This window comes from Drosophila kikkawai, chromosome X, assembly GCF_030179895.1.
Source record: "Drosophila kikkawai strain 14028-0561.14 chromosome X, DkikHiC1v2, whole genome shotgun sequence".
Classification (NCBI taxonomy): Eukaryota; Metazoa; Arthropoda; class Insecta; order Diptera; family Drosophilidae; genus Drosophila; species Drosophila kikkawai.
The window spans coordinates 28,433,868-28,458,715 of record NC_091733.1 but is presented as its reverse complement, the minus strand read 5'-3'; the positions used below and the strand labels follow the sequence as shown (position 1 = coordinate 28,458,715).

The following is a 24,848-nucleotide window of genomic DNA, read 5'->3' as shown; positions in this document are numbered from 1 at the left end:
TCTGCTTTCCGATTAGAAATTAAAGCATTTTTGGCTTAGTTATGGATTTTTAACATTTTAATTTTTCCCCAAAAATTTTCAAAAAAAAAAAAGGGTAGCAATTTTTCAAAACTTTTTAAGGGTTTAAAAATATCAAAAATTGGCACATAAAAAATAAATAAATAAATAAAAATAAATAAAATAAAATTTAAAACCAATTTAAATTTTATTTACAGGGTATACAAACTTCGGCTACCCCAATTTGGGTTCTTACTTGTATTTAAAAACAATGTTTTACGACGACAGCTGTGAACATACTTTATAATCGATGATCATCTGGAAAATAGGCACTCTCGCTCTCTCTGTGCCCCACAGATATGAGAATATGTAGCATATTTTGCGGAGACAACAAATTATTTAACCAGCTTTTAACCCACAAATAAAAAAACAACAATGGTTCTTTTTTTTCAAATGGAATATTTAATAAAAAATATACATATATATAGAGCATGTTTCATATATATATATATTCTGCTACATTTATGTAATCATATATAATGTTTATGTTTTTTTTTATTGTTTTTTGTTTTTTCTTTCCTTCGTATGACATTTTGGAATGATTATTTCTTTATGCATTAACATCAGTTTCTCTCTAGGTGTGTGTGTGTAGTGTGTGTGTGGTGTGTGGGTGTAAGATTTAATCGCTACATAGGCACGTCAGTTCTATTTGTTTGATGCTGCTTGCAATGGATCCTTACGAGTATATACGCTTTTTTAATATATATATTTTTATTTATTGTTTAAATTATATTATTCTTCTTTGTATTTCATACAAAAAAAAAATTATTATAATTCTATGATTATTGTTTAAAAGCTGCTGCTAATAAATACATTAAAAAAAAATATGTGAAAAAAAAACAAATTACTTTATAAATGTAGTTTTGCGTATTTATGGTTTATGGTTATACATTTATATTTATTTTTATTTATATATATATATATATAGAGTAATGCATATAGAAAATACTTTGCACAGTTCGTTAGCCCGCTTGCGCTTAGTGGTGTGTGTGTAGATGTGTGTTTGGTGTGTGTTTGAGGGTTTTTTTTTGGAGGGAGGGAATCATTTATCGAGTGGATTGATTGGTTTAAAAAGCAGTTACAAAATTATAATTATTATTAACTAAAAAAAAAAGTTATGTTAAGATACTAACTCAACTTTCTTTCTCTTTCTCTCTCTCTCTGTCTATCTCTTTTGCTCTAAGCTTAAAAACCTTAAAATCTATCCAAAAATAAATCGCAGGTCAAATGCAATTCTTTTTGTGTTTCAACAAAAATGGAAAAATACAAATAAAATCAAATATGTGCTAAAAAAAAATTATCTGTAAATAAATACAGTTCTGAGTTCTCCTTGTCTTGTTTTTATTTTCCTTTTGTGGGTTTTTTCTCTCATTTTTCACTAAAAATTGGCTACAATGTATTTTTTTTTCTTATTTTTTGTCTTTCTTTCTACTTAATCTTTTGTTAACACTGATTCTCTGGTCTTGTCTCCACATTAAAATGGGGCTTGGATGGAGCCAAAGCAAGTTGGGAATTATAAGCAAGCTGCATACTTTTACACAATCTTCTCTGTCTTTTCTTACTCTCTTTTCCTTCTCTTTGTTTCCTTTTTTATCCTGCCTAATGTTTTACATTTTCTCTTATGTTTTTCAGCTGTTTTGCTTTGTTTTTTTGTTTAGTTTATAATTGCACTTATGTCGCTAGCTTCCCTCTCTCTCTCTCACCTTGCCTTTCCTAGATGCTGCTTTGTTCTGCTTCCTTGTCTTGTTCTGATTGTTTAACTCAATAATTTAACTAAATTATATTTCAGTACTGAATAATGCCATCAATAAATATGAATGCATAATGTAGGTTTTAAACTAAAATAATATTAAAACCTATGGGCTAATGTTGGGTGGAAGAAGAAGCTACTCAATGTGGGGATAAAGGAAGGGTTCTATGAATGGCTTCTTGGTTTTGGAATGGAAATGTGTGTGTGTGTGTGTGTGTGTGTGTGTATGGGATATACATGTGTACATAAATCTAATACAGAAACGTACAATATATATATATCTATCTCATATCGGTTACATAATACAAATAAAAAGGTTGTTGTTTGTTTCTCCTAAACGGCAAATACTATATAAAAAATACAGGTTCAAGTGTTTCGATCCATATATATAATATATATGTATATAACTTTATAAATATAAAAAAAAAAAACTTAAAAAACGCTGTCAACAGCAGAGAATATCAAAAATCAAATCAAAAAGCAATGAAAAAAGACTGTAGATCGAAAAACTTATTTCCTTTCATTACTAAATCTAACTCTTCTACCTCTCTTTCTTTCTCTTTAACTCTTTCTTTCCCTTTCTTTCTCTTTAACTCTTTCTCTTTCCCTCTCTTTCTTTCTCTTTCTTTCCCTTTCTTTCTCTTTCTCTCTATTTCTATATATATATATCTCCTTCTGACGGCTTTCGTTTCTTTCTAGAAATTCCCTCAACCCAAGTTTCTTACGCTGTAAACCTTACCTTCGATCCACTTCAATTCCCTTTTGTAGTGTCTGGATCTAGACGGCTGCTGCTCTTGTTGATTCACCGCGTAAAGGCACTCAGAAAGTGTGGCCCACCCATATCAAACTGCTGCGGCTCGTAGCCATCATCGGTGGCCAAACCAAAGCCACTGCCGGCGGGTACTCCTCCACCTCCTCCACCCGGTATCCCTCCTCCGCCTGACAAACCAGCTGCCGCTGCTGCTGCCGCCGCCGCTGCTGCCGCTGCAGTGGCCACTTTAAGCTGATTTATGGCCAGCATGGGTGGCTTATCGCCCGGCTTCCAGCGCCGATGAATGCCCATCGATTTGAGCTTCTGGCAGACGGACGAAGGCGATATATTGATACCTTTTTCGGCCAAGCGGGCCGATACTTTCCAGTACTGTATGTTGCTATCCTCTTTGATCAGCTCGAGGATTTCGCGCGTGATCTCCTTGTCGCGCAGCTCACGTTCGGCGGCCTTAAGACGGCGTCGCGGATGCAGAACCTTTGCTTGCTGCTGATAGTGATGTGATGTGTCTGCTGCTGCTGCTGCTGCTGCCGGTGAGTGGTGACGCATTTGTTGTTGCTGCTGCTGCTGCTGCTGTTGGAGCAGCAATTCCTGCTGCTGCTGTTGCTGACGCTTCTGCTGTTGCTTGATCATCTCCATTTGCTCGAGTTGCTGACGCTGCAACTCCTGCTGCTGCTGCAATTCCTGTTGGCGTTGCAGCTCCTGCTGGCGCTGCTCAAGCTGCTGCTGTTGCTGTTGTTGTTGTTGTTGTTGCTGGTGGTGATGATGGTGCTGCTGCTGCTGCTCCTTGACCGTCAGTTGCTCTTCGGCATGCCTGCCATCGGCTCGCTTGTTGCGATAGGAGAGCGGAACTCCCTTGAGTATGGCATCGCGCACTTTCCAGGCCGTCATCTGGGATACATTTAGAGCTCGTGCTATCTCCATGGTCGATGAATTTTGGGCCACCAGCAGCTTGGCCATGGCATATTTTTCATCATCGATAAAGACGTTCGGCTTGCGGGGCTTCTTGCCGGTTGGCGTGGTCGTTGCGGACGAGGAGGAGGAGGCAGCAACTTGTGGAGGAGCTGCCGTGTTGCTGCTGGAGCTGCCATTGCTGTGGGCGGGATATCAAATATATATATTATTATATATAGGCAGGAACAAGGTATATATATTATCTTATTGAAAAATATTGTAAATTTTAAAATAACGGAATTTTAAATATATAAAAATATTGCTTTAAAATAGAGCTGTACATAACACACACACACACTCACCTCTCGTTGCTGTTCATGTGGGGCGGCATGGAGCGCAGGGACAGGTTGACGGGCAAAGCGTGCCTTCAAAGAGGAAAATTAAATTTTTAAATTATATAAACAATTTTAAAATTAAATCTACATTTTTAAAAATAAAACTATAATTCTAAAAATAAATCTACAATTTTAAAAATAAATCTACAATTTTTAAAATAAAATCTACAATTTTAAAATTGAAATCTAAAATTTTAAAATTGAAATCTCAAATTTTAAAATGAATTTTAAAAATAAATCTACAATTTAAAAATGAAATTTACAATATTAAAATTAACTTTACAAGTTAAAAAAATAAATCTACTAAATCTACAGTTTTAAAATTGAAATCTAAAATTTTTAAACAAAATCTACAGTTTTAAATATAAAAAAAAAACATGTAAAACTTACATAACGGCGCTCGGATAACGTCTTAGCATGGGCATTCCTCCATTATGGGCCTTTTGCTGCTGATGCTGCATCTGCTCCCGTTCTCTCTCCCTCTCTCGCTCCCTCTCCCTCTCCCGCTGCTGCTGCTGCTGCTGCAACTGCAACTGCTGGGCATTGACAATGTGGGGAAAATGCTGGGATTCGGCCAACAGGCGCTTATAGGCCTCCACTTCCGGTCGCGTGGCCGCATGAACCTGCACCGGAACTGGTAGCGCTGGTGAAATCGAGCCAGGACCCCGCCCATTGGAATGTCGCTCATTGTCGGTGGTGGTGGTGGTGCCAGCACCAGTGGCCCCCTCGAAGGGATCATGATCAATGATGGGATCGGAATCGGGATCATAGCCATTGTGTAGCAAACCGGAAACGGCATCCTCATCGCCCATATAACCGGCAGTCTCCTCGGCTCCAATCTCATCCGCCCCACATTCGTCCATTAAACCAAGTGGGTGGTGGTGATGCTGCTGCTGCTCATCTTCGCTATCCTGTTGCTCCTCCTTGATGAGGCCCAATCCCAGGTGTCCATATGGCAGGCTCAAATGCTGATGCTCTCTTTCGCGCTCTAAATCCTCTTGCTTTTGCTGCTGGTGATGATGAAGATGTTGGTGTTGCTGCTGCAACTGCTGGAGGTGCTGCTGCTGCTGCTGCTGCTGCTGATGTTGATCCTCTTGAGCCGGATCCACCACACGCTCATGCAAACTAACCCCATTGACCAAACTCTTGCGCAGACGCCAGGCAAAGGTGCGCGAAATGTTCAGTTCGTTGGCAATCACCGTTGTGGTGGCCTCGCGCAATATCAGCTGCTTGGCCAAAGCTATCTTCTTGGCATCCAGCTTGATGCGAGTGCGTCCCTTGCGTTTGTTCACCAATCCCAGCCTAAAAAAAGCGAGAGATTTTAATTATTAGGAAGAGATTTTTAAAGACTTTTACTAGTTCTTACTTGCGATTGTTCATCACATGAATTTCAGGAGCTATGGTCTTGCGTGTGGCTGCACCTGCAACTCCTCCTCCTCCACCTGCTGCTGCTACTCCACCTCCTCCCGCTGCCATGCGCTTTGGGAAATTATTAAACTGCACAATATTTTGCTTAAACAGCTGCTGAAGGGGCCTAAAAATTATAAATAAATACAAATAAATTATATTTCACGATGATAATTGAATAAAACTCACATTTTGGCCGCCTTGGAAGGACATCCAGTGCGCTTGTGCCAGCCCAGATGATGGCCCGTGGGAAAGAGAACATGGCAATCCGAGCACTGCATGGGACGACTGTTCCAAAAGAGCAAGAAACATAAATATAAAACCTAGAAATCTTAGTCCCCAACTTACGTTTGATTGCGACGCTTCTTGACGCAACGACCACGACGGATATGCTTCTCCAGGAAGCGCTTGTAAAAGTAGGTCTTGCGGCAATTGCTGCACTCGTACACCGGCCCCGGGGCACCATGTACGCTCTGCATGTGCGCCTTGAGGATCTGCCGCATCTCAAAGATTTGATAACAGTGCGGACACTGGAAACCTGGTCCACCCAATCCCTGGACCACGCCATTCAGGGCCAGGCCATTGCCCTCCGAGGGCGCTGGTTCATCGCCTGGGGTAATCAGCTCAATCTCTGGTATCAAAGGCAGGGACATATCCTCATCATCTTCATCGTCTTGGTGGTGATGCATCTGCTGCTGCTGTTGCTGGTGCTGCTGCTCCTGCTGCTGGTCAAGATCAAGGTCCATATCCTGGCCCGATTGGCCATTGGGAAACTTGTTCATCTGATGCTGCATATACTCCTGCATCAACCGGATTGAGTTAAAGTCGAACGGCGGATCCTTGGAATGCACGCCATGGACGGTAATCTCGCCATCGTCGTCGTCATCGTCGGTGTGGTGCTGGTGATGTTCCAACGGATTCAGCTCATCCATATCATCTGTTTTTGTTACCACCAACTCCACACCATTGCGCTGGCCCTTGACCTCGGCCTCCTCCTCATCCTCTTCCTCTTCTTCGACAGCTTCCAGCTCTTGATCCTGATCCTGTTCCGGATCATCTTCTTCCCCACGACCCTCGTGCTTGAGATGACCATTGATGCCATGACCATGACCATTGGGCAAACGCTTGTGCGAAGCTGCAACTCCGGCGGCGTTATCCTGTTCGTTGTCATTATCCTCCTCCTCCTCCTCGTCATCGTCGTCCGAGGAGGAACTGCTGCTGGTGGAGCTGCTGCCGCTGCCACTGCTGCTTCCGCTGCCGCTGCTGCAGCCACTGCTCTTGGCCTGATCGACGGCCGCAGCGGCGGAGGTAACCTCTAATGGATCACCTCCGCCCTCGATCTTCTGACGCCGGGGCAGCAACTGCTGGCGATAAAAGTGGTCCGCCTCCTCGCATTTCTTCTTCAACTGGCACGCCGAGAGGGTTAGCTGGGCGCAGTCGACGCATATCTGCTGCGGCAGGGTATCATTTTTGCTGATCTGAAAGGGGGTGGGAGATAGGGAGAGAGGGAGAAAATTAAGAATTGAGGCAACATTGTTTAGGTAATAATTTTTTTATTTTCATATTTGGTTTTGTATTTTTTGTTATTTTTTGAAATTGTTTATCTTTGCAGGGTTTTAATTTTTTTTTATATAAAGAAAACAAAAGTAAAAAAAAATATTTTAAAATTCCTATAACTCCTAGAACTGTAAATATTTTTAATATAATATTAAAAATTAAAAAAAAAATTTTTTATTCTTTTAAATATGTTCAAATGTTGTGTGGTTATATGTTATTTAATTCATTAAGCTAATTTTAGACGTTTTTCCACAACAATTTTTTGAAAAGTAACCCCTTTTTGCCCGAATTAACCTTAAACCCCCCTTTAAGAATTAAAAGCTAACAAATAACGGTTTTCATGTTCCTAGCGTTGCCAGATCTAATCATTTTAAGGCTCCCATTAGGACATTACCAACACCCGCAATACCGTTACATTAATAAATGACTAGAAACAGGGAGAAAGAAAGACAGAAAGAAAGAGACAACATATGGAATTCCTTGAATTGGCAACATAATCTACTCAAGTGGGAAAATTGCACAAATAAACCAGAAAATTGCAGCATTTCAAACGATTTGAGGAAAAGCACACACTCCACACTCCACCACACATAAGGAGAAAATCAAATTGAAATATGCACATGAATTGGAAACACAAATGCGAATAATGTAAGGAGGGAGTGGGGGCGAATAAGCAGCACACACACAACAGAGTAAAGCACTGCAAACACACTGAGAGAGAGAAAGAGAGAGAGAGAGAGAGCCACCCCATTCACATTCACGTGCTGAGCTCCCCCCTCCGCTTCACCCCTTACCCCTTAATACACCCCCTTACTTCAGGGGCCAACGAACGTCTAAGCCGAAGACAACAACCACAACAACGGGAGTGGGAAGCGGGAAGTGGCAAAGTGGGGGACAAAGAGAGCTTAGAGAGACGGAAGAGTAAAGAAAAGAGAAGAGAGTCATTCAAGACACCGCATAAAGTTGTAAAGTAAAGGAAAAATGTATGGAATTAAGTCAAACATATGAATTATACATACAAAAACGAAATAAAAAAAAAAAAAAACAAATATACCCGGGGAAATATACGCTTCTATTGAAGAAGCAGAAGAAAAGAAGGTGGTGCGGGGGGAGGTTGGGAGGTGGCAAACAACAATCCAAACGGTAAATTATTTTACAAAAGCCAAAGCGAAAAAGCAACGCAAAAGATGGAAATCCAACGAAATGAAATAAAATGAAGAAATAACGAAACATAAAGACAAGACAAGAAGAAATTCCATCGAGTGGCGGCGGCGACTATGGATAAAAATATGAAACGTTCGTTGAAATGAAATGGAAAAAATTGTATACACAATATGAATAAAATAAACTAACCAAAAGCCATACCAAAAAACCAAAACCAAAACCGAACCGAAGCCAAAGCCGCCGAACAAATAAACAGAATAAATGGCCAAAGAGAGGAGTGGAGCTGGGAAGCAAGCAGCGCAACAAGACAAAGCAATGAAAACTGATTCCAAATTACATACATATATGTATCTATATCTATATATCCACATTGTATATACACCAGCGAATGTGTATGAAAATTAATATGAATAATAAATATACGTGTGTTCCCATATGTGTGTGTGTGGTGTGAATAACTTTCATGTTTTTTTTTTTATGTATATATAGTTTTAGTATTCAAGTAAACCACGAAGAAGAACAGTTTGGATGTACACAGCAATCTTGGATTACAAACAGACAGACAGTGGGTGCAAATAGCAGACACACCTCATAAAAATCAAATAGGGAAAAGAAAATAAACAGAAAAAAACAGAAACAGAAGCAGAAGCCCCAAAGCCCAAGTGATCTTCCACTTGAAGGGTTTATAAATCGAAAAGCCGTCTCAAAAAAAAAAAAAACACAAACTTCCTGGCTTTGAATTATTATTTCTTGTGGCTTATAAAATATACAAACAATCAAACATACACATATCTACGCTCTCTGTTGTATGGAATTCAAATTAGGATCCATATAATGTGCAAACAGTTCGAAGAAGAGCTTTTTTTTTTTTTGAATAAAAATCGGAATCAATAGAATGGTATGGTGGGGATAAGGGGAAAGCAAATATCAAAATCAATAAATATACAGTGACCATCGAGCTTGTCCAGAAAAATAAATTTGCTAACTAGGAAGATAAAAACTGACAGGAAATAAAGCCAGTTTAAGAATAAAACTACGTGTTAAATTCTCTTTTTTGTTTAAATAAATTAAGCTTTTTTTTTTATTAAACTTAATTACCACATTTCTTCAACTTAGAATAAAATAATTTATTACAATTTTAAATATTTCGACAAAAACAACTCGGCGAGTGACCACTGTAGCTGTGTGACACTTCCACTAGAGGTCTTGACCTTCGACGTTCTCTCTCACTCTCTTTTTCTCTTAATTTCTTTCCCCCGTCTCCCACTTCCTCTTCATTACCACCTTTCCATTTTCTGTTCCTGATGCTTTGACTACCTAATGTTAGAATCGCTCAACACACCCCCCCCTGGCCCTCCTGCTACTACTCACACCTCATTCTCTTGCTTCTTATAAGCCTCCTCTCTTCTTTCTTAGGTTTTCTTTTGGCTTTTCGCACTCACCTTGACGTTGGCCAGAGTGGTAATCTTCTGCCAGAGCGCATCCTCACCGAAGATGGGAATCATTTGCGCGGTGGTGACGCCATTGTTGTTGCTATTACTGTTGCTATTATTGTTGTTATTGTTGTTGTTGTTGTGGTGGTGGGTGGTAATACAGATGCGACATAATTGTGGACTTCCGCCCGTCGCCTCCTGTTGCTGTTCGCTCTCCATCCTGGGGAGCGCGAACGGGAACTGGAACGGAAACGGGGGGGTAACTGGAACGGAAGCAACAGGAGGAACAGGAACCAGCGATGATAGTGGTGTAACCGTAATAACCGCTAGCCATCAACTGCATGCCGCGTCCTCTCTTCCTTAGCCTCAGCCTCTTAGTCTCTCTTCTGCCGCCTCACCTCTCTGACCGACCGTTCTCCTACCCCCACCCACACAACACTCGCAATCGTGTGGATCAATCAAAGAGAGGGAGTGGAGAGTGGAGAGTGTAGAGTACTAAGCCGGCAACAAGTGGCACGCGAGAGCAAGCTTGGGGGGGGCGTATGCGTAATGCGGTAACAACCGTATTGCAGGAACAACCGGGAATCCGGAGGAACACAGGAACGTTCGCTTGGACCGACGACGGTTGGCAAACTGAAATGAAATGGGAATGAGAGCAGAACAAGAAAACTATTTATTAATAATGGGCATAAACAACGAAAATGTGTGTACAAAATGGGGGGAACAAAAAAAAAACAAAAAAAAAAACAAGAACAAGCTAAATAACAACAACAACAAAGGAGAAATATATATGATACCGGAGCCGAGAGCTCAAGACGCAAAGAAAACTAAATAAGAGTTAACAAAACAACGACCGAGCAAACTAGAAAATAAATGTGAAAAATAAAAAACAACAACACACACACAGACAACACAATGGCAGCCATACACACACATACACACTCTCCTTGCCACATACAAACACACATATTTATTGTGTGGATTTTAAAAAGCAACAAAAACAACAAAACAATTCTTACTGTCGTTGCCGCATACAAAAGTTATGAACTTGATACACACACACACACACACACACACATACGCTTGCATACAAAAATAAAATTACACAAAAGAAAACAAGTCGAAACTAAAAAATAACATTCACACGCACACAGTTACACGGCTAGATATACAAACATACATACTGTGACAGAGAGAGAGACACGAACAAATAATAATAGCAAAAATCGTAACGAAACGAAATGAAATAAAACTTTATATCTATGCAAGCAAGCAGGCAGGAGAAGGGGGTGGGCGGTGGGCAGAGATACGGGGACAGAAGACAAAGCACACACACACACACACACACATACAAAGTACGACGATAAATTTATATGCTAGCTCTCTTTCGCTCATTTATGGAATGCGACAGGAGGAGGAGGCGGGAGGCGGGAGAGCGCAAAGGGACGGGGGGGAATTGCTGTAATTTAGTTGAGCAATTAAGTTTACTTCGCCATTCGCCATCCGCTGTCGATAAACGCATCTCGATCAATAAATCACAACAAGTCATCGATAAGCCAGTCAGGCTAGCTTTGCTAGGCAAGCTAACTAAAAAGCGAAAAGTCATCGAACTATCGATGTTTCCATTCCATTTAACTCCCCCACCGACCCCCGACCCCACAACACTTTTACAGCAACCTTACCTTTCCTTCTGCCCCCTCTACCCCACCACCACCACCACCACACACCTTCCACGGTTTCATCTTCTTCCAACGGCAACAAGAACAAGGTGAACGAACGGAAATGGGAAAATGCGTGGAACAAAACACAGAGCCGAACACAGAATAGCAAAAAACACACACAGAACACCGAACAAATTCCAAATGCAATTCAAGTTCAGCAATGGAATGCAAAAATTCTCAACCAGTTTCTCAGTGCAAAAAATTATATCCAAAATACAGGGGGGGAGGAGGGAGGTAGGCGGCCTGGGAGGAGATGGAGAATCCTAGGCACATGAGTTTGCAAATTGAAATTCTGTTTTGATCTCTTCCAAGATCTCTCCCTCTCTCCCTGTTGCACATCTCTCTGCCACCGGAGAGAGAGGGAACAAGAACGAGCCGAGCTCGTAGCATAATCACTGAGAGCGGAGGAGAGAGAGCCAAAGGCAACAGCACCTGGAAACTGGAACTGGCATTAAAGACGAAAGCAATTTGCAATACATATTTGTATAACGAAGGCTCTTTCAGCTACAACCCTATATATTCTCCTTCTTTCCACCACACGCCCACTCCTTGCAAAAAACAACAATAGTTTAACTTCTCTGGAAATATTCCTTTCTTATGTGAAGTTTTCAGTTCTTTGAGTCTTGAAATGATCTAGGATCTCCAGAATCTCATAATACAAGGATAGTATTATCAGCCTTAAAATATATTTCCTCGATATTAATTTCAGAAAACTCTTTACCACCACAATGCTTGTGACAATGTCTTGGAATATCCTTTCAATTATAAAATGTATCAATAATTTAACGATCATATTTATTTAAAGGCTTTTATATCTTATATTCTTATATCAAGTAATACTCAAGATCAAAGACCAATGGAAAAATTCAGTTTGTTATAAAGTTTTATAAATTTCGAAACCATCCATTCAAATAATAAAAACCCAAACTGCCTTTTTTATTACACAAAATTTGTATGTGAAACAAAACTCGTTTAAATTCCATAAATAATCTTGAAAAGAAACTTGAATTTTGTGTGAGATACAAATACAGATGTTGTGGTTGGGATTATGGAACTTCGACTCTATGTATATATGAATAGTTTTCATGTCTGTAAGAGGCCCGCATATGGAACTCAAACCATCAATTACCATTTCAAGTCAGAGTCGGGACATTGTTTGGAGTTTTAAAATAAAAATTAAAAAGAAATGGAACCCATATAAAAGGCGCGTGACAATACAATAGTGGTTGGAAACTGCCGCGGTTTAAGATACATACGTTTGTACATGTATGAGGAAATATTTGCCGACTGAGATACAATTTATAACAAACGAAATGCTTATTACCTATGAACGGAGGGAGTTACGAGAAAAGGGTGCGTAAGAGCGGAGGCGGAAAAGCGTCGTCGTCGTTGAAAGAGTCAAGAAGCTCGGCGAATTTTCTGTTTCTGCACAAACTAAACAAAAACTTACATTTCTGCAGAGAGAGAGAGAGAGAGAAAAGAGCGAGCGAGTCTTGGAGCCCAAGTCGAAGTAGAAGCCGCAGTCGCAGAGCAAGCAACCCACCGACCGACCCAACCGAACCAAACCGAGCCCCAACACCGAACCCGAACGAACCCGAACCCCGAACCCCAAACCCCAACCCGACCGCGAATGAACAAACTATGGAAACGACTCTACAACTATTCAAGAAGTCGACGAGAAAAGCAAATACACACTACTTACACTTACTATACCCTCCCCAACCCCCATTCCCCCCCATCATATATCCGTGCCTAGACATGTGTGCTGGTTTGTTGGTTCACCTCCACTCACACACTTACATTATATGCCCGCCTGAGACTTAAAACTTTGTTATTTCTCTTTTTATGATTATTTTAGCTATTGTACAGTTCCACAGAAAATTTATACACCGCACACAAACTGCGGAGCAACTTACAAGGGGGAGGAATGGGCATGGAGGTGGTACGGTTCGCATACAGACATAGAATTTAATATTTGTGAGCGTATTTGCGGATGGAATGGAATGGAATAGAGCTATATGGGGGGGGAGCTGAAAGAACAAGAACGCGAACGCAAACGCAAAGCGCTAAGAAGAACACGAAGAAGAAGAAGAAGAAGCACATCTACTAGGAGAATTGAAGACTCTGAGCAAGCAGAGCGATGACAAAGTAAACGCTTGTATGCTTGTATGTGTGTGTATGTGTGCGAGTACTAGATAAATTCTTAATGCTGCCGTTGACTTAGAAAGTATTTCAAATAATGAAAGAAGGCTAAAGAAGCTACCACAAGCATGGGTTTTTCTTTGGAGAATTCTTTTTGCTACAAAGATTTACAATTTTTCTTTTAATGAAAATCTCAGCACAGATCAAGAACCCCAAGCAGTGGAGACTCGGGCAAAGCAGTGCACGCCTTCCATGGCCTTGCATAACAAATTGCTCTGTTCATAATTGATTTGCGGGCTCCTCCTGCATGCAAGCAGTAAGGGCAAGAAGAAAGAGAAAAACAAGAGAGATATTTAAAGTGAGAGAAAAGAAAAAAGACAGTGAAAGAGGGGAGATTACACTTGATTATGCAATGCCCCCAAAAAGAATATCATTCTTCGTATCTACAACTCTCACAAACGTACGAACATGCATATGCATGCAGCAAAGCTACAGTGATCGCTGACCAATTAGTAACTTGAAAGATATCAATAAACACAACGAAATTTCAACAATTCCAATCAAAAATAAACAAATAAGTAATATAAATCCACTTTTTCTACCCTTTCCCGGTGCAAGTGGAATTTTGTTGTTGAAAGTCTAAAGACTCAACATAAGCAAATAATGAAATACTGATTACAAATCCCTCCAAGTTTCAGACTGTTTATAAATATTTCCGATCGGACTCACCCAACTGAAGAGGTAGTACTCTTGTTGTTCATAAATCAAAATTGTAAATCAAGATAAGACAAATTAAATAAGATTACCAAAAAAATATTTCAGTCTGTTGATAACTTTTGAAAATAAAAAGTGACTGAAAAGGTTAAATTAATTCAAATTTCAAATCAAGAAAAGGTAGTGAAAACTCTTATCTTCTTAGCCTTCCATAAAGAGTGCATTCTAGGGGAGCCTCTGAAGTGACTTGAATGTACTAAACCAAAACTAGTGAACCTAGGCAGCCTCAAACCAAAAAGTGATCACTTAATCAAATAGCATTCACTTAGCTAGGCCTGACTGTGTGCTGCACATTGTGAGACCTCATACAAAACCTCATAAGCGGGGAGATAGGAGATGGGAGATGGGATCGAGGTGAGGCGAGGTTGGTAATTACAAACTCACGACAATGTGCGACGTGAACAATAATTTTACGTGTACTTGCAATAACAATAGCTCCGGAAGAAGACACACCAATACACACCAACACATACAAAATCTGATTACAGTGGTCGCTGTCTGTGTGAGGAAATGTATACGCACACACATGCGAACATCTGTAAGTTGAACAACACAATATAAAGAAAATAAGAGAAGATTGAAAAGATTGGAATGTGTGTTTGTTTAGTTTGTTTCTTCGCCTCCCCCCATCTGTTTGTGAGATATTAATTTCGATAGTAGCTCGATATCGATAGCTGTAGTTGCGGTATCAGGTTTATCTGATGATGTAAACAATTCGCCCCACACTATATACAATATCATACACACACATATATATGCGAAGAAAACAAAACCCAGATGATAAACGCTGAGGTTTTCGTTTCGCGGAAATAGCCAAATAAATATTGCAATTACAAATTTCCACAGAACTTCCACCAAGAAAACAAAATTAAATTGAAGTGAAAGAAGAGCAGAACGAATTGGAATGGAATGCGTGCACAAAGAAAAGTTCCAACGAAGACGAATTAAACCAGATAATACTAGTTTATATATAATGACATTTTTGGAGAAGATATCTTTTATTTTTAACAAATCAAAGGTCACGAAATTGTGCCAGAACTTATATTTTGAGAGGTTATATTTTTAATTAAATTCCAAACCTTCGTTGTAACATCTTTTGAGTGACATATTTTCGAGTTCAGCGACCTTAAAAACAAGCTAAGAAACATGTTTCTAAAGAGTTAAATTTTTTTTTTTGTGAAATCTAGTGTAATGATGATGATGATGGAACGAGGATATTATGACCAAAGATCGGGGGGGAAAAGATCTAAACAAAGTCGACCGACCGCTTCTACAAAAGGAGATGCGTGTGGGCGGGTGGGAGAGCTATAAGGAGAAGAACAAGGAGCAGGGAGGAGCAGGAGGTATCATGCGAGAACAGGAATCAGAGCTTGGATCGAGGGGAAAAGTCAGGCCGAAAAACTAGATGAAAAACTTGGCAATGGCCAAAGATAAGCCTTAGTAGATGTGAAGAGCGAACTGAGAACGACGAGGCGATGTGGAACCATGGCAAGAAGAAGGCGCTCCCTCTCTCTCTTTCCTTGCTCAATAGACAAGTTTCATATCCAAGCAATGTTGCCCATAAAAAGCATCAAAGATGCAATAACTGAGGTCAAAATGATAGTAGCTAAAATAGTACAACCTTCTGTTGTTTATTATTAATTTAAAAACAATTGCCTTTACAACAAGCCTGCTGGTAAAATAAGTAGCGTCTAAAATCAAGCGACTAGACCTCGAAAAAACTCTCACTCACAAGAACAAGTCAATTATTAAATTTAATACATATTTTTTAATGAAAGTAAAACAAAAACAAGGTCTCTTATGATATCTGTACAAAATAGTTTTATTTTAAATGGCTTTATAGAAATATAGTAAAATCTAAGCAGAGATTATTTTAAGGTTTTTAATGAAGACTTAAGAATAAAATAATAATTAAAAAAAATTAGAAAACAGTCTTCTTTTTGTGGATATTTTGTTTTTCCTACAGTTCCTACCATTCCTGGTAGAAATAGGGTTACCTATAGAAATGACCGCAACTGTCAATCCGAAAGGGAACCGCAAGAGCTCGCTTGATTGATACCCTATAGTTCGTCAGGAGACGACGGGCGGTGGGAGGCAGCAAGAGACGGTAGAGAAGGAAAAGAAGATCGCGATGGCCAGGAGAAACCACAGAGAAGAGTACAAAAAAACCCCAAAAGAGAAGGACAAACATAAAAGAACCCATCATGGGCACAACAGAAGAAACAAACAAACAAAAGAAAAAGAAGCGAGCGAAAGAAACTGCAGCATAGAAAAGTTTACAGCTTGAAAAATATTTTTATGGCCTTACATTTTGTGCTTGACTCTTAAGTGCGACAGAGGTCTACAGGGGGGAGGGGGGACAACGGGGCAGAGGCAGCCGCGAGAGAGAGTGCAAAAGAGATAGCAGGAGCACGTGCAATAAATGCAATTACCACATTCAAGCTAGCATCTGTCTCTAAGAGTGTGTGCTGGTGTGTGTGTGTTTTCGAGTTTATGGGTTCAAGTTGTATATTTTCTACAGACTTTTATAGACGATTCTGATAGCAAGGGTATCAAAAGTATATCGGTTGTTGCCAAATCTTCAAAATAATAATTAAAAAAAGATGCCAAAGTATCTCTTTCAAGTTTCCCCAGAATTCTTATTGGAATAGTAAGGATCAACAGTTGTCACACTGAGTTAAGCAGTTTTACAGTTAAAAAACCGCAGCTGCAAGCAGTTGCAAGACCTTGCCGCTGCACACAGCTGTCACATGTTTGTTGTTTATTTATTTTTTTTAAGGGGGTATCAACTAGTCGAATTCTAGGACAGGGACTCCGAACTACTTGTTTATTTTATGCGTTCACCAAACTTGAGAAGCAAAAAACAAACAAAGCAAATGGCAAATAGCAGCTTACAGCGTTAAATCTACGAACGAACCGAGTGGCCGCGGCGATGGCGAAGGATGAGGAAGGAGCGGGACGAGCGAATGAGCGACATTTTCTGTATACGCGCCAAGCAGTTGGCCTGGCGCTGCTTGCTTGCATGCAGGTTGTCTTTGCAGCGCTGTCTTTGCTATTGACTTTGCTTTTGCTTTTGCTATTGCTATTGCTATTGCTTTTGCTATTGCTTTTGCTATTGCTTTTGCTATTTCTGTTTCTGTTACTGCACTTACTGCTGTCGTATTTTTTATTCATTTTTCTTGCTGGCAGTGCGCAGTGCATCGCATACGTACGTACATATTTTTTATTTATTTTTTTTTCTCCATATGCATTTTTTTTATGTGCGTGTGAGTCGTCGTCGTCTGTTGTCTATGATTGTCGTTGTGTGTGTGTTTGCCTCGGATCAAATTTGTTGAATTGTTTATTTAGTGCGCTATTGTTGCAGTTGTTGCTGTAGCTGTTTATTGCTGCTTTTCTGTCGTTGTTGTTGTTGTTTCTGTGTGTGCTGTTTTTTTTTTCTCGTTTTTATTATATGTATTTTTCGTTATTGTTATTATCGTTAGTTGCAGCAGTTGCATTCGCTCTCATCGTTTTATACGCTCTCCACTCTCCGCTGTGCTGCCTTTCGTGCCGTCTCTTTCGTTTTTGGTATTTGTAAATTACATAAATTGTCTTGGACTATAAATTACGGGAAGATTATTATGGATTGTTGGCAGTGCATGTGCATGTGTGCAAGCAGGCAGGCAAATGTATGCGTGGGTATTGGTAGTGGTTATAAAGCAAGCAGTATAACTTTGTACGTATAACTAATATCTGTAATACCCTTTCCAAACTATTTATTTGAAGGCTACCTAAAGGATATAAAAATATGAATGTGTATAGAGTTTCCCCCTGTTGATTATTAAGAACAATTCTAGGAAATTAAAATTCAAATATCTTCACAAAATAACTAAACAATTCCTTTGAAACTAGCTTATGTTCGTGCCACACTTTCAGGTGTTACAATGTCTCAGATAACATAATGGCTCGATTTCAATTTATATAGAACTTTCAACAGAAACAAGGCCAGGTGGAAAGTTTCAACAAAATAGCGTAATACTATATGGGGTACCTTTGTCTAAACTTGTTATGATTATATATTTATAAGCAAACCTTTTTATAAACCAGTAATACCCTGTGAAAGGGTAAACGATCAAGCCAACAATGTTACTTCCCAGCTTATGCCTCTTCTTCTCCGGCTTTTTTTTGCTGTATATTTTATGCTTTTATAGAGATCTGCATTTAATGATACTCGAGTAGTTACATATGCATATCGCTGACTTTTTTTAAGTGTACACTGTTTTGTGTGTGTGTGCGACCACATAAATAGGTGTGTGCCATTATTGTTGTTGCCGTTTTTATTTCAGCCTTTGTCGCTGCCATTATTATTATTGTTGTTGCTGTAGTTGCTGTCTTCTGAGTCACAGAGAAGCGAGCATGGAAATTGGAAATGGGATATGGTAATGGTAATGTTAACAAATATGTGCAGCTCACTCGTCTAGTGGGTTTTTTTAGGTTTAGGTTTTTTCTTTAGTTTTTGTCTTTTTTCGTTTCTTTTTCTGCAAATGCCAGCCAGCTAGCCAGGCAGCTTAATAAAAAAGGGAAGGGCCAAAAATAGGCAAAGGATCAGTGGAGATTGCAGAAAACAGGAATCTGCAGCTTTGCCAAGCTAAAGAATGTACAAATAATTGGTTTCTTTATACTTTTTTGTTGTTAAAAATCTAAAGTAAGACTACCAGGATAATAAAAGAAAAGAATTTGGATTTGTATAACCCCTGGATTTCATAAAGTAATACTCAAACTGTGTGTTTATTATTAAAATCAGATAAATCCTGATTTAAAAATAAAGTTTGTAATACAATTAATTAATAATTTTCTTTTAAGCAACTGACTGGTGACTGTATAAATACTGAAAACTTTTTTTAACAGTTTCTATAACTATAACTATAATATTTTTATACGGCTTTTGCTTAAGAGAAGATAGTGGTTCGAGTTATAAATAACTTGAAGAAAAAGCGATATGCTTTTGAAATAATCTAAAATTGCCTTTATACGTATGCCTGTATTTTTTAATAATTATCGTTCTTTATATTCGTTTTTTTTTTTTTCTAAATAGAAAGACAATAAATATATAATGATAGCTTAGGTGGAAGTGGAAAAACTTGGAGAATGGAGAGAATGGAAAAACGATTAGGCGCAAATGCCATCGGGAGATGTGATTAATTTTGTATACTTTCGGATCTTTTGAGAATCTGGAAATGTTGCATAACACACACACACAGATACATACACACGCAGAGATCCCAATCAGAATTGTCCAACTGTCAAAGTAACGGTTGTTGCTCCACATGTATGTGTTTCTTTTTTTTATTTTGTTTTTTTTTTTAGTTCGATTTCAATGATCGACGATTTTAAAGTCTGAACATGCGGTGTAGAAATTTCCGCTAACAACAATAACGGCAGCTATAATAACAACAATTTCACTTAATTCAATTTATGTACAATTCAAACAACACACACATACAGACATAGGAAAGCACTTATAGATATAAACATACCGACGTGTGCTCGTTTTAACCTGACTTGGTTGTTTTTCTCTCTATTTTATCAAGCGGTTGATCAAATATACGAAAGAACAATAAACACATACTGGCGCACAAATATGCACATGCACGGGCAAAAGGCAAATACAACTACAACTACAATTGTGCTGATATATGTATATATGTATATTTCTTAAACATTTTCGTAGGCATATATTCAAAAAGCGTAATCTTTATTCACACAACAGACACATACGCGACGGCCAGACACCGACAGACATCATATTCCCAAGCACAAACACAAATACCACTAAACGCACTGATTTAACGTAACTATTCCTGCGCTCAAGTGAACATAGTTAATGCCAGAAACAACAACAACGACGGCGGCTAAGAACTAGCTGGAGAGCCAGAGAGCAAGAGCCCCCCAATTGAGAGCGGCGCGCCAAGGAGCGAGCAAGCGGGATAGCGCTAGAGCTAGAGTGGAGCAAGAGAGTGAGAGAGCAGAGCCAGAGCCACAAGGCAGCAATAATAACAATAATAAATTGAAGAGTTAAACTAATAATGAAATGTGCGAGTGTATGTGCGAGTGGCATCCATCTCGCTTGCTCGCGCCCGCTCGCCTAGTATAGTTAGTAATAATAAAGTCAAGTAAAAACGTCGTCGCACATACCTTTATTTAGTCGAAATTGCTATGTATTTATCTTTCTTCTTCTTTGCTGCCGCGGTCGTCGTCAACGTCGCTGCTTTGCTATGCTGCTTACTGCTTACTGTTGTTGTTGTTGCCGCCGCTGCTTATACTTTTGTTATTTGCCGTTGGTTTCGTGTTGTTTTGTTGTTGTTGTCGTTGCTTTTATCTCTTATAAGTTTTTCACACACAAAAGAATCAAATATGGAATGTGAATGTGTAAAATTGTATTTATTAGTACTTTTTAACGTTGCCTCGTCGTTGCCGTTGTATTTGTTATTGTTGTTGCCGTAGTAGTAGTTGTAGTAGGTAGAGTTGCCTTGTTTTTATTGTTGTTGTTGTCGTGGGACAGAATGTATGTGGAATAGTAGATTATGTTATGTGCTTTTAGTGCTTATATAAAATTCTTCTCCGTTTTCTCGTTGACAAAATACCGTTGCTGCTCTGATTTGTTCTTTCATTTGCTTTTCCTTGCCTTGTTGTTGTTGTGCCTTTTGCTTTTCATTGGCTTTGCTCTGCTCCGCTTTTCTTTGGCTGCACATTCCAATTGAGGAAAAAGGAAAAACCGAGCGCACTTGCAGCGACAGAGAAAGAAACAGGAACGGCGACAGTAAGAATAAGAACCAAAAACAAACAAACAAAAACGGGATATGGGAGGCGGCGGAGGACGCGACAAGACACTAGCACACGCACGTACACACAAGTCGAAATCGCAGTTATTTCAAGTCTGTCTCCCTCTTCTTCTCCGCAGCGGTGTGGTGGCAATCAAAGGTAAACACAATTAAGAATGCGCCTATTGTTGCGATTATAATTGCGCTTATTGTTACTGCTATTGTTGTCGCGGCTTGACTTTTGTAGAGCGGCAAAGGTAAAACTACGCTACCTGCGAACCTGTCGCCGCATCACACGAGCACACACGTCCGTTCACGTCGATAACAAAAACAAAATGTAGGGTTGTTGATAATCAGTGTTGCCAGATGAAAATTTGGCTCTCCCCCTAAAAAATCGAAAAAAGTTGAAATTTCCCCCTAAAAAATCCAGTCTTCCCCCTAAATTAAAGAAATCAGTTAGTTTATTAAATATAGGGAAGAAACATCTTTTTGTTAGTTAATTTTAATGTTTTTTTATACATATGCATCGATAACATTTTCTGAAAACTCGGCTTGGAAACCTCTTTGTTCACAAAAAGTTTCAAAAGGTGTTGAAATTGTTGAGTAAATTATAAATTCTACAATGTTTTTTTCAAAATATAGTATTAATACAAGTTTAAAAAAACCCCTAATCTTTCCCCCTAAAAATTCTTCCCCCCTAAAATTCCCCCTAGGACATCAAAAAACCCCTAAATCTAGGGGGAAAACCCCTAACCTGGGAACACTGTTGATAATATTTCAAAATACCAATATATCGATATTTTCAGGGTTGTCGATAATATAGCAAAATATCAATATATCGATAATTATCGCGCAGTCTGGCAGCTCCATTGGTAAACAAAAAACAGTCGGTCACACTGCCTGGCAATCTTTTTTATTTTTTGGACATTTGGACCTTTGTTGTGGACTTTAGTTTACTTTCCTTATCGTCGTCGCCTAGGGCCACCAGTTACGTCCACACCCACGCACACTATGTCGTTCCGCCCACTGGTCGAGGGGGATTGCGGCGGCGTGAATCCGCTAATGCAGCTGGGCGGCCAGTTCACCCGCGATGTTGCCCACAAGGACGAGGGCTTTGTGCAGCGCCAATTCGAAAGGGGTGCCCGCCCCGAGGATCAGTTGATCAACGAGTTCCTGGGCCAGGTCTCGGCACCCCCGCAATCCTTTCAAATGGACACACTTCTACAGGAGATGCGGGACATCAACATCCAGGGTGGGATGCATACCCAGCAGATGCACCATCAGCAGGCTGACCAGTGGAACCAGGACTTTCAACGCGGCCTGGCGGCGGCGGTGGCGCCTCCTTTGCCCAACAAGATGATACACATGCAGGCCCAGCAGCAGGAGCTACAGCATGCCCAGGAGTTCTTCGATGAGCCACTGATTCGCAGCCAGAATTTCCATCAGCCATACATGGCCATTACCGCGGGTCCTAGCAGCTACCAGCAGCAGCAGCAGGATCCCTTCTTTGACTCCACCATGGAGACGATTATAACGGACAACCTGCCAGCGGCACCCAAGGGTGAATCTCTGGACGATTGGATCACTGACTACCAGCGCAGTGCCGAGCAAAAGGAGCAAACGGCGGCAAATTTCAATGAGAAATTCTGGCAGCGCCTGCAGGATGAATGGCAGAAACTGGCCGATGAGAATGAGCATCCGTGGCTATCCGAATTCAATGACAACCTGGATGCCTACAAGGAGTACGAATTCGCCGAGGAGAATCCCATGGCCGAGCTGGAGAATGCCTTTGAGAAGGGTAAGGAATACCTGGCCAAGGGCGATATACCCAGTGCTGTTCTCTGCTTCGAGGTGGCCGCCAAAAAGGAACCGGAACGAGCCGAAGTATGGCAGCTGTTGGGCACCTCGCAGGCTGAGAATGAGATGGATCCGCAGGGTATAGCGGCACTGAAGCGGGCACATGACCTTCAGCCGGATAACCGTCAAGTTCTAATGGCCCTGGCCGTTTGCTATACGAATGAGGGTCTCCAGAACAATGCCGTACGCATGCTATGCAGCTGGCTGGCAGTACATCCCAAGTATCAACACCTTGTGCAGGCACATCCAGAGCTCCAGGCGGAGGGCAGCTCCCTGGCTTCGTCTCTCATAGGCCCCAGCAAGCTGCGAGATTTACAACAAATATATTTGGAGGCAGTGCGTCAGCATCCCGCAGAAGTGGATGCCGATATCCAGGAGGCACTCGGTGTGCTATACAATCTTTCCGGGGAATTTGACAAGGCGGTGGATTGTTACAATTCCGCCTTGCAGGTGGATCCTCAAAATGCCAAAACTTGGAATCGTTTGGGTGCCAGCTTGGCCAATGGTTCACGTTCCGTGGAGGCTGTAGAGGCCTATCAGCATGCCCTCCAGCTGCAGCCTGGTTTTATACGCGTGCGCTACAATGTGGGTGTGTGTTGCATGAACCTCAAGGCGTACAAGGAGGCAGTGGAGCATTTGCTTACGGCGCTCACCATGCAGGCGCATACGAATGCGGCCAGAGAATTACCAGCGGCGGCCAGCATGGGACAGAATCAAATGTCGGAATCAATATGGAGCACTGTTAAGATGGTCATCTCGCTGATGGGACGCAGCGATCTGCAGGGACATGTGACCGATCGGAATTTGGCGGCGCTCAACGAGGCCTTTAATGATTAGGTCCCGAAAAATTGTTATGTATATCCTTATCCCCTCCTGTTTTGTCCATTTTTGCTTTTGTTTTTGTGAATAAATCCCAGTTTGAGACATTCCTATAATACCTTTATTTTTACGACTACGGCATGCCCCCCAGTCGCTTGTAATCAATCTTCTCCAGCTGCACCAGTGGCTTCAATTGCTCTGCAAACACACGCATCTCCTCGCCGACATTCTCCTGCCCCGTGGGTGCCACCACTGATAGCTCTACGATGTAGCTTTGCGAGATGGGCTCATTGGCCATATCCTGTTGCTTGCCGGGCACAATTTTGATTAGTTTGGAGACGGTAATCTTCATCCGACCCTTGCGGAACATGTAACCTAAGGGGGAATAAATACAATTGAAATCCTTTCAAGTGGGAGGAGATAATCCTTACCCTTGGCTATGTACTCAAATTCCAGACGAAAACCCATCTCGGTGAGAAACTCCAGTATGCCATTGGTGCAGGCACAGTCCATGCAGCTGCGCACCAGTGTGGGTCGCCGCTGATCCACCTCCGGATTGCCCAGGTAACGCATCTGGAAGGGTGCATCACGGCCGAGAGCGCGTCGCACGCGCAATAGCAGCGGCTGATTGGAGTTGGGCTGGCGCAGGCTCATGCACACCTCCAGGTCGTGGAAGGTCTCCGGTGAGGTGTCCACATTGTCGCACAGGCCCTTTAATCTGTGCATCAAGTGCTCCACGGCCGAGTCCAGAATGGAGCCCTGCAGCAGGTACTCCAGATTGGGCAGAAAGCGGTTGTTTAGCGCGTGGGAAAGGGACTCGCGGGCCGACGAAACGCTGGCCATGGCTTAAATATGTTGTAAAACAATTTAAAACTAAAGTTTAAAGTTTTAAAGCCGGCAGAAGAGTTGTTTTTCCTTTTGTTTACGTTTGCCGTCAGTGTTGTCAGTACATGGCGGCGAAATACGGTCACATTGAAGCTAGCTAGTTTTTAGCTGTGAAAAATCGATAATATTTTCGATTAATTTATTATATATTATATTTTAAAATAATATTTAGCTTTTTTATTATATGTATTTTATTTATTTATATTTTAATTCCAATTTAGACTTTAACTGATTTATTTTTAAAGTTAAAAAAAATTATAAACTGTAAATCGATATACTTCCAGCTCTACTTATAATTTTACGACTCTATAAATATATCATTTTAAATTTGTTAAAAATAATTAAAGTTTTTCTTTTCACTTGCATTAAAATGTCTAATTTTTCCTACCCTTAAATTTAGCTTTTTTCCCGCCAAAAGGACACT

At 40.5% G+C, this 24,848-nt stretch overlaps 3 protein-coding genes across 4 annotated transcripts; 1 reads left to right on the top strand and 2 right to left on the bottom strand.

Moving 5' to 3' along the window:
• Positions 1 to 292: 292 nt before the first annotated feature.
• LOC108076085 (uncharacterized) lies at positions 293 to 21,178 on the bottom strand. 2 transcript variants are annotated; one of them, XM_070288676.1, is made up of 9 exons: positions 21,136 to 21,174; positions 20,238 to 20,826; positions 9,436 to 10,059; positions 5,621 to 6,750; positions 5,462 to 5,560; positions 5,232 to 5,399; positions 4,256 to 5,167; positions 3,833 to 3,895; positions 293 to 3,669 (listed from the first exon to the last, which is right to left on the bottom strand). In XM_070288676.1, exons 3-9 carry the CDS (start codon positions 9,643 to 9,645, stop codon positions 2,610 to 2,612), a joined length of 3,642 nt encoding a protein of 1,213 aa, XP_070144777.1. In that variant the 5' UTR covers positions 9,646 to 10,059; positions 20,238 to 20,826; positions 21,136 to 21,174; the 3' UTR covers positions 293 to 2,609. The 2 variants fall into 2 exon arrangements, with proteins under 2 accessions (XP_070144777.1, XP_017024288.2); XM_017168799.3 differs by having other exon boundaries at positions 20,238 to 21,178.
• Positions 21,179 to 21,749: 571 nt separating this feature from the next.
• Pex5 (peroxin 5) lies at positions 21,750 to 23,655 on the top strand. The gene has a single exon (XM_017168825.2). The coding sequence runs from the start codon at positions 21,875 to 21,877 to the stop codon at positions 23,555 to 23,557; it is 1,683 nt and encodes a 560-aa protein (XP_017024314.1). The 5' UTR covers positions 21,750 to 21,874; the 3' UTR covers positions 23,558 to 23,655.
• Positions 23,647 to 24,495, bottom strand: MED18 (mediator complex subunit 18). The gene is made up of 2 exons (XM_017168827.3): positions 23,971 to 24,495; positions 23,647 to 23,914 (listed from the first exon to the last, which is right to left on the bottom strand). Exons 1-2 carry the CDS (start codon positions 24,380 to 24,382, stop codon positions 23,673 to 23,675), a joined length of 654 nt encoding a protein of 217 aa, XP_017024316.1. The 5' UTR covers positions 24,383 to 24,495; the 3' UTR covers positions 23,647 to 23,672.
• Positions 24,496 to 24,848: the final 353 nt, after the last annotated feature.